Below are 15,694 nucleotides of genomic sequence, written 5' to 3'. Positions count from 1 at the left end.
CTTCATCCCATTGTCCTTTTTCATTCTATTGGCTTGTTTTAGCAGACTGGCCTGTGGTCCTGCAGCATGTCTCACCACCATTCATTTGTCTGTATGCTGCCTTCTTGTGTCATTTAACTTGTTGCTCTTTCCCAGTGTTTCTGATCATAGGAAGTTAGCCTCTGTGTCAAGGTTAGAGGCAGGTCTCACTCTTCTGATAAAAGGACTTCATCAGTGGTGCCATGTCTCCTACAGCATCCCAGCATGAAGCACATGAGTTCTGGTTTTTTCACTCTTTACCATATCAGCACTGATCGTGGGTTCAGGTGATGACAGTCTCATTCCTCCTTTGACTGATTCCTCACTGACCTTTAACCAAAGTGTTTCATTCAACCTACATCAGTTCAGTCACTGGGGTTCTAGATATTGTTTCTTTTGTTAAACATAGCCTTCACTAGGCTTGGCTTAAATTTTTCAGTGAGGAACAGCTCTCCCTCTTCAACTGTGCCTGTAGAGTAATCTTAAAATACACAGGAAGGGCAGAATAAAAGTTTAATTCTTTCCATTGCTAGTCATGCTTCCTTAGTCTTGTCTTAATTGTAAAAATTCCTGAGACTGTCCCTGTTTTTGATGATCTTAACACTTTTGAGGAATATTGGTCAGCTCTTTAGCACAAAATCCATCCAGTGGTATTTGTCTTATCTTTTTCTCCTGATTAGAATGGGGATATGACAGCAGATCCTCCCCCACCATGAGTGATCACTCCTGCTTGTGGGGCATAGAGAAGGCACCTAGACCTGCACTCACCAGCACCCCACCCCTGAGCCACCACCACCTCCAGTGTGACCACGCACACAGTCTCCAGCAGGGGGCCCCCATCCCCCATCCAGCTGCATTGCCTCCGCCACTGTGGTGAACACACGCAGGGAGGTAGGCACCCTGGCACCCACAAACACTCTACCACAGCTGTTGTACCTCTGCCTGCACAGTGCAGTGGATTCCAAACCTCGAGGAGCCAGAGAACAAAGATGGGACCCAATACAAGTCCCCCAGAATTAGAACATACAGTCCAGGTGTTGAGTGCTGAGTGTTGGCCCCCAGAAACAAAGCCAGCCAGCTGACTTTTTTTTTTGAGATGGAGTCTCACTTTGTCACCCAGGCTGGAGTCTCACTTCACCTTACACCACAATCGAACATTCAAGGTCATCAAATGGGATAAAAGAAAAAATCCATCCAAAGGTCAGAAACCTCAAAGACTGAAGGTACATAAGCCCACAAAGATAATAAGGATAATAAGAATCAGTGCAAGAACCCTGATTCTTGATGAAGAGTGATGCAAAAATCCTCAACAAAATACTGGCAAACTAAATCCAGCAGCACATCAAAAAGCTTATCTACCACGATCAAGTAGGTTTCATCCCTGGATACAAGTTGGTTCAATATATACAAATCAATAAATGTAATTCATCACATAAACAGAACTGAAGACAAAATCACACGATTATTTCATAGATTCAGAAAAGGCTTTCAATATAATTCTACACCTCTTCATGTTAAAAACTCTCAATAAAATAGGTATTGAAGGAACATACCTCAAAATAATAAGACTCATCTATGACAACTCACAGCCAACATCATACTAAATGGGCAAAAGCTTGAAGCATTTCCCTTGAAAACCGGCGCAAGAGAAGGATGCACTCTCTCAGCACTCCCATTCAACATAGGACTGGAAGTCCTGGACATGACAATCAGTCAAGAGAAAGAAATAAAGGGCATCAAAATAGGAAGAGAGGCAGTCAGTTAAACTATCCCTGTTTGCAGATGACATGACCTATATCTAGAAAACCCCATAGTCTAAGCCCAAAAGCTTCTTAAGCTGATAACTTCAGAAAAGTCTCAGGATACAAAATCAATGTACAAAAATCAGTAACATTCCTACACACCAACAACAGTCAAGCCAAGAGCCAAATCAGGAATGAACTCTCATTCACAATTGCCACAAAAAGAATAAAATACCTAGGAATACAGTTAGCCAGGCAGGTGAAAGATCTCTACAATGAGAACTACAAAACATTGCTCAAAAAAATCAAAGATGACACAAACAAATGGAAAAACATCCTATGCTCATGGATAGGAAGAATCAATGTCATAAAAATGGACATACTTCTCAAATCAATTTGTAGATTCAATGCTATTCCTATTGAACTACCATTGAGATTCTTCACACAACTAGAAAAAAAACTATTTTAAAATTTATGTAAAACCAAAAAAGAGCCCAAATAGCCAAGGCAATCCTAAGCAAAAAGAACAAAGCTGGTGGCTTCACACTACCCAACTTCAAACTATACTACAGGTCTATAATAATCAAAATAGTATGGTACTGGTACAAAAACAGACACATAGATGAATGGAACAGAATTGAGAACCCAGAAATAAGGCCACACACCTACAACTATCTGATCTTCAACAAACCTGACAAAAACAAGATATGGGGAAAAGATTCCCTATTCAACAAATGGTGCTGGGATAATTGGCTAGCCATATGCAGAAGATTAAAACTGGACCCTGGCCAGGCGCGGTGGCTCGTGCCTGTAATCCCGGCACTTTGGGAGGCCAAGGCGGGCGGATCACGAGGTCAGGAGATTGAGACCATCCTGGCTAACATGGTGAAACCCCGTCTCTACCAAAAATACAAAAACTTAGCCGGACGTGGTGGCGGGTGCCTGTAGTCCCAGCTACTCAGGAGGCTGAGGCAGGAGAATGGCGTGAACCTGGGAGGCAGAGCTTGCAGTGAGCCGAGATTGCGCCACTGCACTCCAGCCTGGGTGACAAAGTGAGACTCCGTCTCAAAAAAAAAAAAAAAAAAAAAAAAAAAAAAAAAAAAAAAAAAAAAAACCTGGACCCTTTCCTTATACCATATACAAAAATTAACTCAAGATTGATCAAAGACTTAAATGTAAAACTACAAACTATGAAAACCCTGGAAAATAACCTAAACAATACCATTCAGGACATAGCAATGGGCAAAGATTTCATGACAAACATGCTGAAAGCAATTGCAACAAAAGCAAAAATTGACAAATGGGATCTAATTAAGCTAAAACGCTTCTGCACAGCAAAGGAAACTATCAACAAAGTGAACAGAAAACCTGCAAAATGAGAGGAAATTTTTGCAAACTATGCATCTTACAAAGATCTAATATCCAGCGTCTATAAGGAACTTAAACAAATTTACAAGAAGAAAATAAACAACCCCGTTAAAAAGTGGGCAAAGGACATGAACAGATACTTTTCAGAAGAAGACAGAAAACATATATGCGGCCAACAAGCATATGAAAAAAAAGCTCAACATCACTGATCATTAGAGAAATGCAAATCAAAACCACAATGAGATACCATCTCACAGCAGTCAGAATGGCTATTACTAAAAAATCAAAAAATAACAGATGCTGAGGAGGTTACAAAGAAAAAGGAACGCTTATAAACTGTTGATGGGGGTGTAAATTAGTTCAACCATTGTGGAAGATAGTATGGCAGTTCCTCAAAGACCTAAAAACAGAAATACATTTTGACCCAGCAATCAAATTATTGGTATATACCCAAAGGAATATAACTCATTCTATTATAAAGACACAAGGACATGTATGTTCATTGCAGCATCATGGACAATAGCAAAGACATGAAATCAACCTAAATGCCCATCAATGATGGACTGAATAAAGATAATGTTGTACATATACACTATGGAATACTATGCAGCCGTAAAAAATAATGAGATCCTGTCCTTTGCAGGAACATGGATGGAGCTGGCGGCCATTATCCTTAGCAAACTCACAAAGGAACAGAAAACCAAATACCACATGTTCTCACTTATAAGTGGGAGCTAAATGATGAGAACACATGGGCACATAGAGGAGAACAACACACACTGGTGCTTCTCAGATGGTGGAGGGTGGGAGGAGGAAGAGGATCAGGAAAAATAACTAATGGGCACTAGGCTTAATACCTGGGTGATGAAATAATCTGTACAACAAACCCCCATGCCACCAGTTTACCTATGTAACAAACCTGCACATGTACCCTTGAACTGAAAATAAAAATTAAAAAAAAAAAAGAATAGAGATAGGGACATTTAGGAGAAGATCTCAGAGGTAAAATGTCATTCTCATTACATCATATAAAAGGAAATCACTAGACATATGAATGGTTTCTCATGGTTGATGTTAGCTTTGATATACAGTTATTCTGTCAACCTACAGTAATCAAGAAAGTATGCTATTGGCAAAAGAACAGATACACATCAATGGAACTAAATAGAGCCCAGAAAAAGACCCACACAAATACAGTCTACTGATTTTTGACAAAGGTGCAAATTCAATTCTATGGAGAAATGACAGTCTTTCCACCAAAAGGTACCTGAACAAATGCATATCAATATGCAAAGAAATGAACCTAGAAAGAGCCTTACAACTTTCACAAACAATTATCTTAAAATACTTCACAGACTCAAATATAAAATGTAAAATTATAGAATTTCTGGAGGAAAACATAAATGGAGATCTACATGGCCTTGATATTGGTGATGGGTTTTTACATACAACATCAAAAGCATGCCCATAGAAGACAAAATTGAAAAGGTGGACATTCTAAAAATTAAAAACAAAACTACTGCTCTGTAAAAGGCACTGGTAAGAAAAAGGAAAGATAAGCTACAGACTTTAAGAAAATATTTGCAAAACATACATCTCATAGAGGACTTGTATCCAAAATCTACAGAGAAAGTATAAAACTAAACAATGAGAACTATTCAGAATATACAGAAAATGCTTAAAAGTAAATAAGAAAACAAACAAGAAATCTCTATTAATAGATGTGCAAAAGCTCTGAACAGACAAATTAACAAAAAACATGTACACATAAAAAATAAGCATAAGACAACATAGTCAATGTCATTCTTTATTAGAGAATTATGAATTAAATAACAAAGATACACACTTATTAGAATGTCCAAAATCCAAATACTGACAATACCAATTCCTGGCAACAAGGAACTCTCATTTGTTGCTGTTGGGAATGCAAAGTAGTACAGCCACTTTCAAAGATGGTTTGTCAGTTGATTTTTTTACAAAGCTGAACAAATTCTTGACACTCCTAGGTATACATTGAACTAATTTGCAAATTTATGCCCACAAAAAAAACCTGCATATGAATGGGTGTGGCAGCTTATTTAATAATTGGCCAAAACTGGAAACAACGAAGATGTTCTTCAAGAGACAGATGAATAAACAAACTGTGGTCCAACAACAACAGAACACTATTCATCAACCAAAATATTTACCTATCTAGGCACACAAAAACATGAATAAATCTTAAATGCTTAATTCTAAGTAAAAGAAGCCAGTCCAAAAAGGCTACATAGTATATGATGCAATTTATTTGACGTTCTGGAAAGACAAGACTATAACGACAGTAAAAATACCTGTTGTGGCCAGGGATCAGGGGTGGGGAAAAGGTATGACTAGGATAAGCAGAAGGAATTTATTAGACAGGTGAAACTATTCTCTAGGCTACTGTAATGATTGATTTTGTCATGTCATGATTGATGACATGCTGTCAAAAAATGGAATATATTATGCATTTGTCAAAAAGCATAAAACCTTAAAGCACAAAGAGTAAACCTCAATGTATGCAAAATTGAAAAAATTAGGAGGTCGAGGAATGCCAAGGTGGAGTATAGAATATGACAAAACAATATAACTGTGTTACAAATCTATGAAACAACCTCTAATGAGTATCTGCGGATATGGTTCTGGCCTAAGTACCTGTGGAAGTTAGTCTCTGGGACCGAAGTTAAAAGAAACTGTACTGAAGCAGTATTGTCTGGCTTCTAAAGCTATTTCTCAAAGGGACTGGGTTTAAGAATTCTGATTATAGATATGTGTATATACACAGCTTAATATACCAAAATATATATCCTTACTCTGAGAATTGAGGTGGCTAGGAATAACAAATCCTCAGGAACAATGAGCATGCCAAGCACCCACCTCTCACATTCCAATACTCTTCTCCCATAAAAGGAAGCAGAAACCATGGAAAATTGACTCTTCTATGACTGGAACAGGAAATATAAAAATGAGCCTGCATCATCTTGTCATACCATAAAGTAAGACAGAGCTACAAACAAATGTAATGGCTCAGTTACGTGAAGGGGACATCAGAGCCAACTGAAAGAGCTTCCAATGGACAAAGATGGAACAATCTGAGCAGAAAAATAAAAGTGGTGTTGGTGTTGAATTATAACCCCAAACATATAATAAATTACCATGAGTTCAGCCGAGATAAATTGAAGGTTAAATAAATACAAATAATGGGGGAGAATAAACAAATCTCCCATTGAGAAGAATCCCAAATCATTCATGTCAATACTGCCCCTTCCCAAGAAGGTGGACCATACTTCCCTACTACCCAATGGCTGCCCTTAGTGACTTTCTTTTATAAAGCACAACACAGAAAGGAGGGAATGTAATAACCTTGCAGAGGGAAATCCTGACAACACTACCTCAGCCAGTTCATCAGTCAACATCAACAGCGATGAGTCATGTTGCTAAAATATCGTGTAATGAGAATGGCATTTCGCCTCTCTGGTCTCCTACCCCAAAGCCATTACTCAAGTCTATATATGAAAAAACTCAGACAAATACCAAATGAGGGTAATTCCACAAATAGCCTGATCGATACTCCCCAAAACTGTTAAAGTCATCAAAAACAAGAATAGTCTGAGAAACTATCACAGCTTAGAGGATTCTAAGGAGACATGATGACTAAAGTAGCATGGTATCCTAGATGGGATCTTCAAACAATGACAGGAATGTGCAGGTGAATATTGATTTATGAATTATGAAGAATGTATCATATTATTGCATGATGTTAATAATAGGAGAAACTAGACATGATGTATAGGAAAACCCTCTTAACTGTCTTCGCAACTTTTCTGTAAATTTAAAATTACTCTAAAATGTTTACTAAAAAAAAAAAACACTTAAAGGAATGGGGAAAAAAGCCAAAAATGGGGAGAAAATACTTGTAAACCCCATGTCAGATAAAGGATTCATATACTGAATGAATAAACACCTTATAACATGCAACCACATAAAAATGAAGAGTCCAATAAAATAGTAAATGATTTCGAGACTTCACCAATGAAGATACACAGATCACAAAAAAGCATATGAAAAGATGATTACCATAATTATTCAATAAAAATACAAATGTAAACAGCAGTAACATTCTTCTACCCACCTGTTACAATGGATACAATGCATCAACCTGAAAATACCAAATTGTACAAAAGATGTGGCATTCTCTTTCATTGCTGGTAGAGAAGAAAAAGAACACATTCACGCTAGAAGGGGCTTTGGCTATTTCTAATATAGCAAAACTTAGACTTACCATTACACACAGCAATTGTACTCCTAGGTTTTATCAAGGAAAATTGGAAACAGGTTCATACACACAAAATCACGTACACAAAAACATATATAGCAGCTTATTTGAAATTGACAATCAATACTTTTTCCAATTGGTGAACGGATAAAACCAATGGTACGTCCACAAACTGAAAATGTATTTAAAGCTCAATCCACCCTCTACCGTTCTAAGGCAGGCAGTTTTGTGGGTCAGTTCCCCCAAGTGTTCAGGGAAAACGAATCACCATATTAACTCTTCCAAATAATCCCAAAATACGGGCAATTATTCAACGAATTCTCCAAGGCTCCTTCTCCTGCATTGGGGGGAAAAAAAAGATAAAGACATCCAGCCTTTATAAAAAGAACATATGAGCCAAGTGTTCACTCATATTGCAGCAAATGTCCTAAATAGATAATTGTATATTCAACACAACAGTGGACTAATGAACAAGCAGCTCGTATGCAAGGAATAAAAATACAGAAAAAGCCTCTGAAATGAATTTTATGATATTTTCAAATTAACATTTTTAGCAAATGAAGATTAAAAGGCACTTTAATTTTCTAAAACTGACAGGAAACATACTTGAATGTGAAATGTTAGAAGCATTCCCATTCTCGTCAGGAGCAAGTCATTGATGTATGCTTTCACTGCTACCGTTCACAGCTGCAGTGAATGTTGAAATGAAAAAGAGAGCTATGGATATCAAGATGAAAAAGAGGTATGAAGATTGAAAAGAAATAGATCATATTTTTCAAAATATGACCATCAAGAAAATTCAAAGGAAGAGACACATGGAACGTTCAAATGAATAAGAGACTTCAGAAGACAGCATACAAAGACCACTGCAGCGAATACAAGAGACTTGTCACAGATGAGCAACTTAGAACATAAAATGAAAAATATACCATCCCCAACAGCATTTAAATCCAAAATATAAAGAAGAAGAAGCCTAACCAAAATATGCAAGACATTTACAGAAGCAACTGTACAAGTTTGCTGACAGATTCAGAGAAAAAATTCCCAAATAAATGGAGTAGTATATGATGTTCACTGATGAGGAATAGAATACGGCAAAGGTGTAAATCTTACTTAAATTAAATAAACAGTTAATGCCTACCTGTAGCTGCCAAAGTGACAATCAAGCCCAGGCTGCTGTGCTCTACTCCCAAAATGAACTGTGTAAAAATATAGAAGGGAAAAAGAAAAATAAAACAACAATATCAGCAACAAAGTCTAAACAACAAAACAGAGAAAACCCTGGGGAAAATTGAAAACTGTGTTGAACTGGTACTTGTGTTCTGGGCAGGTGGAGAGGCAGGGAGGTTGAGGAGGTCTGCAGCCACCGCAGACGACAGGGTGAGTTGCAGGAAAAGTTTTAAAGGACCACCCCACATCAGTGTAGGATCCGAGTCTGCACCTCAAAACACGAGGCCAGTAGCCCAGGGGTAATATCAGGACACCAGGAAAATTGGATTGATTGAGACACCATGGCTCCAGAATTCTGCCAATAACAACTAGAAACAAAGAGTAGGTTAGGACTACCTTCCAAAATACTATTATTTTAATCAAATATATATAATGAACTAGAAATAGAATAGTATGAGTGAATCACACATTGTATGAGTAGATATTGTTTGATAAAATAAGTACATATAGTCGACATACATATATGTATAAATATATGTAAAGATATATACACGTACATACATATAATTATACATATATAATATAAACATATACATACATATATGTGTTTATGCATATAAACATAAATATAATGCACATATACAATTGGCATAGATTTAAAATTTGTTTCTTACTATACGAATGCGAATTAAATTATGAAAATCACTAAAGTGGAATAGGAATTGTTAGGTAACTTCAAAACTCAGGACTTCCACAAATTTATTGCAGCTACTCAGTTTCTTCAGTGTAAAAATAAATCATTTAGTACAAAAGTTTTGCAAAATCCTCTTCTAACTGGGGAAGAGCCCCCGTGGGAAGGTGTGCCTCTTCTCCCAGAGGTCACTACAATCGTAGGTGCTGCAAACCCACAGGGAGAATCTGGCCTGGGACCCGCAGCCATTCTCTGCAAGGGGTGCAGCTGTGCAAATGCTCAGAGGTGACAGAAACAGAGTATCTCCTAAAAGAGCCAAGAGTCAAGAAGAGGACCCTCCTGAGTGAGGACTGAGGGTCCACCCACACCACATAGAGGGGCCACATAATTCAGCTCAGACCCTCATGTCAGCCCTGAAAGACCCCAGCAGCCTTGTCCCCCCACCACACCCTTCCCCCCACTGCCACCTCAGGGGACTCGGAAGCAGAACCTTGGTCTGAGGGAAGCAGACACCATCAGCAGAGTACGGAGCTCCAGGCTCTGCCAGATCTCAACGTGAGAACCTTGAGGGATGATTGAACCGCTCCTCCCTCATCCCCCGCCCCACTAGAATCCGGTTCCGCCCCTGTTGTCCACCCAGGTGAGCCCTGGGTGGACGGATGTGACGCCACTGACGTGGCCGCGGGGATCAGAGAGAAGCAAGGGCCTGGTTCTGAGGGGTCGGCTTGAGATCGGCTGAGGGAAGCGGGCTCAGGGTCTGTGAGGAGGCAAGGTGAGACCCTGAGGGAGGACTGAGGAGGCCCCCACCCCTCATTCATATAGGACCCAAAATAATCTAGCGCCGCCCCTGCTGCCAGCCCTGGACCACCAGGGGGCAGACTTGTCTGGCTGGGCCAACCCTCGCCAGCCCTGCGCTTAAGCCCCAGGGGAATCTGGAGTGAGAGCTTGGTGTGACCAGAGCAGGGCTGGTTAGCAGAGGGCAGGGCCCAGGTTCTGCCAGGCATCAAGGGCAGGACCCTGAGGGAGGGCTGAGGCTCCACAGAGCACATCTCTGCCCCTACTGTCAGCCCTGGGAAGCCCTAGGCATGGCGGCCGGGCATGGCGGCCGGGCATGGCGGCCGGGCATGGCGGCCGGGCATGGCGGCCGGGCATGGCGGCCGGGCATGGCGGCCGGGCATGGCGGCCGGGCTCGCTGATTCTGACGTCCGCATCCGGGGCTGATGCAGCAAAGGGGCTTCATGAGCACGGACTCAGAGGAGCAGAGGGAGGGCCCAGGCTATGCTGGGAGATGAGGGAGGCCCGAGGGGACCCAGGACCCCAGGACAGGGGGCCCACCCTACCTGTCTGAGACTGAGGGGCCTCCACATTTGGCCTCAGGAATCCGAGGGACTGAAACTCAAGTCAGCAGGGGGGTGGTGAACAGCCCTGCCAGGAGTCAAGGAGAAGAAGAAGAGGGAGGACTCAGGGGTCCTTGGACTCCAGATCAGTGGAGATCTCAGCCTTGGGAGGTCCCAGGATCTGTGGCTGCATGTGGCGCATCCTTGCTGCATTTTCAGGGTGTCAGAAAGGAGAGGGCTGTGGTCTGAGGAGTGGAGTCTCAGATCACTGGAGAGAGGTGCCCCAGAGCCCTTAAGGAGGACTCAGCAGACCTCCCATCATGGACCTAGGAAACCTGCTCCTGCTCTCAGGTCTGGGCACCCAAGGCAGGACAGTGGGGAAGGGAAGTGGCCCCCCCACTTTCTGGTAGGGGGCCTCAAGGAGATGGTGGCCTTGGCATGCAAGACACATCCACGGTTCAGCAGGAAGGAAAGGGCCATGCCTTGTCGTGGAGTAAATATGAATACGTGGATGACACCCAGACAGAGAAAGACCCCATGAAACCTACTACTTCTGTCAGCCGTGGGAATCCCATGCAGGGTTGTCCATGTAGTGCCTCCTTACTTCTGCCTCCTGGGTCTCAGGGAGGTAGCAACCTGGGTCTGAAGGGCGTCCTCAGCTCAGCAGAGGGAGCCACACCTGTTCAACAGAGGGACGGGGTCACAGGATCTGCAGGACCCAAGATGTGCTCACTTTGTGATGACTGGGGGTACTCCTGGCCTGGAAAGAAGGGACCCCACAAAGTCTGGCTAACTTTGGTTATTATCGCTGGGGGAACCCGATCAAGGGTGGCCCTAAGTGGAGATCTCATCTGTACTGTGGGCAGGAAGTTGGGGAAACGCAGGAAGATAAGGTCTTGGTGGTAAGGGGAGATGTCTGCTCATATCAGGGTGTTGTGGGTTGAGGAAGGGCGGGCTTCATCAGGGGAAAGATGAATAACCTCCTGAAGATCTTAGAACCCACCACTCAAGAACAAGTAGGGACAGATCCTAGTGTCACCCCTGGACACCCCACCCAGTGGTCATCAGATGTGGTGGCTCCTCATTTCTCTCTTGAGATCTCAGGGAAGTGAGGACCTTGTTCTCAGAGGGCAACTCAGGACAAAACAGGGACCCCCATGTGGGCAACAGACTCAGCGGTCCAAGAATCTACCAAGAGTCTAGGTGACAACACTGAGGGAAGACTGAGGGTACCCTCGATGGTTCTCCTAGCAGGCAAAAAACAGATGGGGGCCCAACAGAAATCTGCCCGGCCTCTTTTGTCACCCCTGAGAGCATGAGCAGGACTATCAGCTGAGGCCCCTGTGTTATACCAGACTCATTGGTCTCAGGGAGAAGAAGGCCTTGGTCTGAGGGCACTGCATTCAGGTCAGCAGAGCGGGGGTCCAAGGCCCTGCCAGGAGTCAGGGACTCAGAGGACACCACTCACCAAACACACAGGACCAAACCCCACCCTGCACCTTCTGTCAGCCATGGGAAGTGCAGGGAAAGGTGGGTGGATGGAATCCCCTCATTTGCTCTTCCAGTGTCTCCTGGAGATAGGTCCTTGGATTAAGGAAGTGGCCTCAGGTCAGCCCAGGACACATGGGCCCCAATGTATTTTGTGTAGCTATTGCTTTTTTCTCACCCTAGGACAGGACACGTGGGCCCCATTGTATTTTGTGTAGCTATTGCTTTTTTCCCAGGAGGCCTTGGGCATGTGGGGCCAGATGTGGGTCCCTTCATGTCCTTGTCTTCCATATCAGGGATGTAAACTCTTGATCTGAAAGTTTCTCAGGCCAGCAAAAGGGCCAGATCCAGGCCCTGCCAGGAGAAAGATGAGGGCCCTGAATGAGCACAGAAAGGACCATCCACATAAAATAGTGGGGAGCTCACAGAGTCAGGCTCACCCTCCTGACAGCACTGGGGTGCTGGGGCTGTGCTTGCAGTCTGCAGCCTGAGTTCCCCTCGACTTATCTTCTAGGAGCTCCAGGAACCAGGCTGTGAGGTCTTGGTCTGAGGCAGTATCTTCAATCACAGAGCATAAGAGGCCCAGGCAGTAGTAGCAGTCAAGCTGAGGTGGTGTTTCCCCTGTATGTATACCAGAGGCCCCTCTGGCATCAGAACAGCAGGAACCCCACAGTTCCTGGCCCTACCAGCCCTTTTGTCAGTCCTGGAGCCTTGGCCTTTGCCAGGAGGCTGCACCCTGAGATGCCCTCTCAATTTCTCCTTCAGGTTCGCAGAGAACAGGCCAGCCAGGAGGTCAGGAGGCCCCAGAGAAGCACTGAAGAAGACCTGTAAGTAGACCTTTGTTAGGGCATCCAGGGTGTAGTACCCAGCTGAGGCCTCTCACACGCTTCCTCTCTCCCCAGGCCTGTGGGTCTCAATTGCCCAGCTCTGGCCCACACTCTCCTGCTGCCCTGACCTGAGTCATCATGCTTCTTGGGCAGAAGAGTCAGCGCTACAAGGCTGAGGAAGGCCTTCAGGCCCAAGGAGAGGCACCAGGGCTTATGGATGTGCAGATTCCCACAGCTGAGGAGCAGAAGGCTGCATCCTCCTCCTCTACTCTGATCATGGGAACCCTTGAGGAGGTGACTGATTCTGGGTCACCAAGTCCTCCCCAGAGTCCTGAGGGTGCCTCCTCTTCCCTGACTGTCACCGACAGCACTCTATGGAGCCAATCCGATGAGGGTTCCAGCATCAATGAAGAGGAGGGGCCGAGCACCTCCCCGGACCCAGCTCACCTGGAGTCCCTGTTCCGGGAAGCACTTGATGAGAAAGTGGCTGAGTTAGTTCGTTTCCTGCTCCGCAAATATCAAATTAAGGAGCCGGTCACAAAGGCAGAAATGCTTGAGAGTGTCATCAAAAATTACAAGAACCACTTTCCTGATATCTTCAGCAAAGCCTCTGAGTGCATGCAGGTGATCTTTGGCATTGATGTGAAGGAAGTGGACCCTGCCAGCCACTCCTACATCCTTGTCACCTGCCTGGGCCTCTCCTATGATGGCCTGCTGGGTGATGATCAGAGTACGCCCAAGACCGGCCTCCTGATAATCGTCCTGGGCATGATCTTAATGGAGGGCAGCCGCGCCCCGGAGGAGGCAATCTGGGAAGCGTTGAGTGTGATGGGGCTGTATGATGGGAGGGAGCACAGTGTCTATTGGAAGCTCAGGAAGCTGCTCACCCAAGAGTGGGTGCAGGAGAACTACCTGGAGTACCGCCAGGCGCCCGGCAGTGATCCTGTGCGCTACGAGTTCCTGTGGGGTCCAAGGGCCCTTGCTGAAACCAGCTATGTGAAAGTCCTGGAGCATGTGGTCAGGGTCAATGCAAGAGTTCGCATTTCCTACCCATCCCTGCATGAAGAGGCTTTGGGAGAGGAGAAAGGAGTTTGAGCAGGAGTTGCAGCTAGGGCCAGTGGGGCAGGTTGTGGGAGGGCCTGGGCCAGTGCACGTTCCAGGGCCACATCCACCACTTTCCCTGTTCTGTTACATGAGGCCCATTCTTCACTCTATGTTTGAAGAGAGCAGTCACAGTTCTCAGTAGTGGGGAGCATGTTGGGTGTGAGGGAACACAGTGTGGACCATCTCTCAGTTCCTGTTCTATTGGGCGATTTGGAGGTTTATCTTTGTTTCCTTTTGGAATTGTTCCAATGTTCCTTCTAATGGATGGTGTAATGAACTTCAACATTCATTTTATGTATGACAGTAGACAGACTTACTGCTTTTTATATAGTTTAGGAGTAAGAGTCTTGCTTTTCATTTATACTGGGAAACCCATGTTATTTCTCGAATTCAGACACTACAAGAGCAGAGGATTAAGGTTTTTTTAGAAATGTGAAACAACATAGCAGTAAAATACATGAGATAAAGACATAAAGAAATTAAACAATAGTTAATTCTTGCCTTACCTGTACCTCTTAGTGTACCCTATGTACCTGAATTTGCTTGGCTTCTTTGAGAATGAAACTGAATTAAATATGAATAAATAAGTCCCCCTGCTCACTGGCTCATTTTTTCCCAAAATATTCATTGAGCTTCCGCTATTTGGAAGGCCCTGGGTTAGTATTGGAGATGCTACAGTAAGCCAGGCCCACCCCTGACCTTAGGGTGGTAGAGTCTAGTATCTGCAGCCACATAACTATGGTGGCCAGGTATCCTCTAAGATCTAAAGGAAAAATAAGAGAGGGATGAGCGTGTGGAGCAACAGGAAGTGGTGGAGTGTACATGCCCTGAACCAAGGCCTTTTGGGCTTTGGGAAACTGCAGTACCTTTTGGGCGAGCTGATTCTAATGAAGTGGGGTGGGGCCAGAGCCAGATTCTCAGAGGACGAGAGGAAAGTTTGGAAGGGAAACCTGCTCAGCAGTTCCTTTTGGATGGTGGATGAAACAGAGAGGCATCTCCTCCTGGGGCAGGAATGGGAGGTGTCCTGCACTCTTGTCTCAGTGCGGTTGAACACAGCACACGAAGTTGGTGATGGATACCCATCATACACATGGGTTTCCTGAGAGAGAAGCATGAATCTGCTGGGATGTGAGGCCCAGATGCCACTGGCCAGGTGCTTTTTTTCCTGGTTGTGAGAGCCAGAGCTGACTCTATTAAAGAAACATTCTAACTAGCTTATCTGAAGTGCAATTTGGCCAGTTAAAACAAGGGAAAAGATTTGGGGTGGTGATATAATGAATGAAAATAGTGGTTTAGATGGAAAAGAAGCTGAGAGGGAAGGAGTTTATTCTTGACTCATATTCTAGGAGCTCTGAGTTGCATTCCAGTTGAGGAAGACCCCTGCACACTGAAATTTTGAAGTATACCCTCTGAGTGGGTAAACTTACTGAAATTCATTGACAAAACTTCTTTTTTTGGCTAAGTAATTCTTCCAGGTCCTAATAAGCTGCATATTTTCTGATAAGTCCTGGAGAAATCAACAAGAACAAAATCTCAGAGTGCTAGGGCCTGGGGTCAAATAGTAGAAATATAGTCATCTGCCATTCTTTAAACTTCTAAATTACACCAGGCCCTGAGCCAGGTGCATCATTTACATTGCATACACTCCAACAGTG

At 43.7% G+C, this 15,694-nt stretch overlaps 1 protein-coding gene across 1 annotated transcript; it reads left to right on the top strand.

The window, feature by feature from the left end:
• The first annotated feature begins 13,058 nt into the window (after nt 1–13,058).
• On the top strand, nt 13,059–14,922 carry LOC129395389 (melanoma-associated antigen 8-like). Its single transcript, XM_055106668.2, has one exon. It carries the CDS (start codon nt 13,074–13,076, stop codon nt 14,028–14,030), a length of 957 nt encoding a protein of 318 aa, XP_054962643.1. The 5' UTR covers nt 13,059–13,073; the 3' UTR covers nt 14,031–14,922.
• The last annotated feature ends 772 nt before the right edge of the window (nt 14,923–15,694 follow it).

The sequence above is a fragment of the Pan paniscus genome, chromosome X (genome assembly GCF_029289425.2).
Source record: "Pan paniscus chromosome X, NHGRI_mPanPan1-v2.0_pri, whole genome shotgun sequence".
Classification (NCBI taxonomy): Eukaryota; Metazoa; Chordata; class Mammalia; order Primates; family Hominidae; genus Pan; species Pan paniscus.
This window is presented reverse-complemented; position numbering and strand designations above follow the sequence as displayed.

Excerpts from the sequence above, each read along its gene's own strand:
- LOC129395389 (XM_055106668.2), top strand. The coding sequence starts at position 13,074 with ATGCTTCTTGGGCAGAAGAGTCAGCGCTACAAGGCTGAGGAAGGCCTT.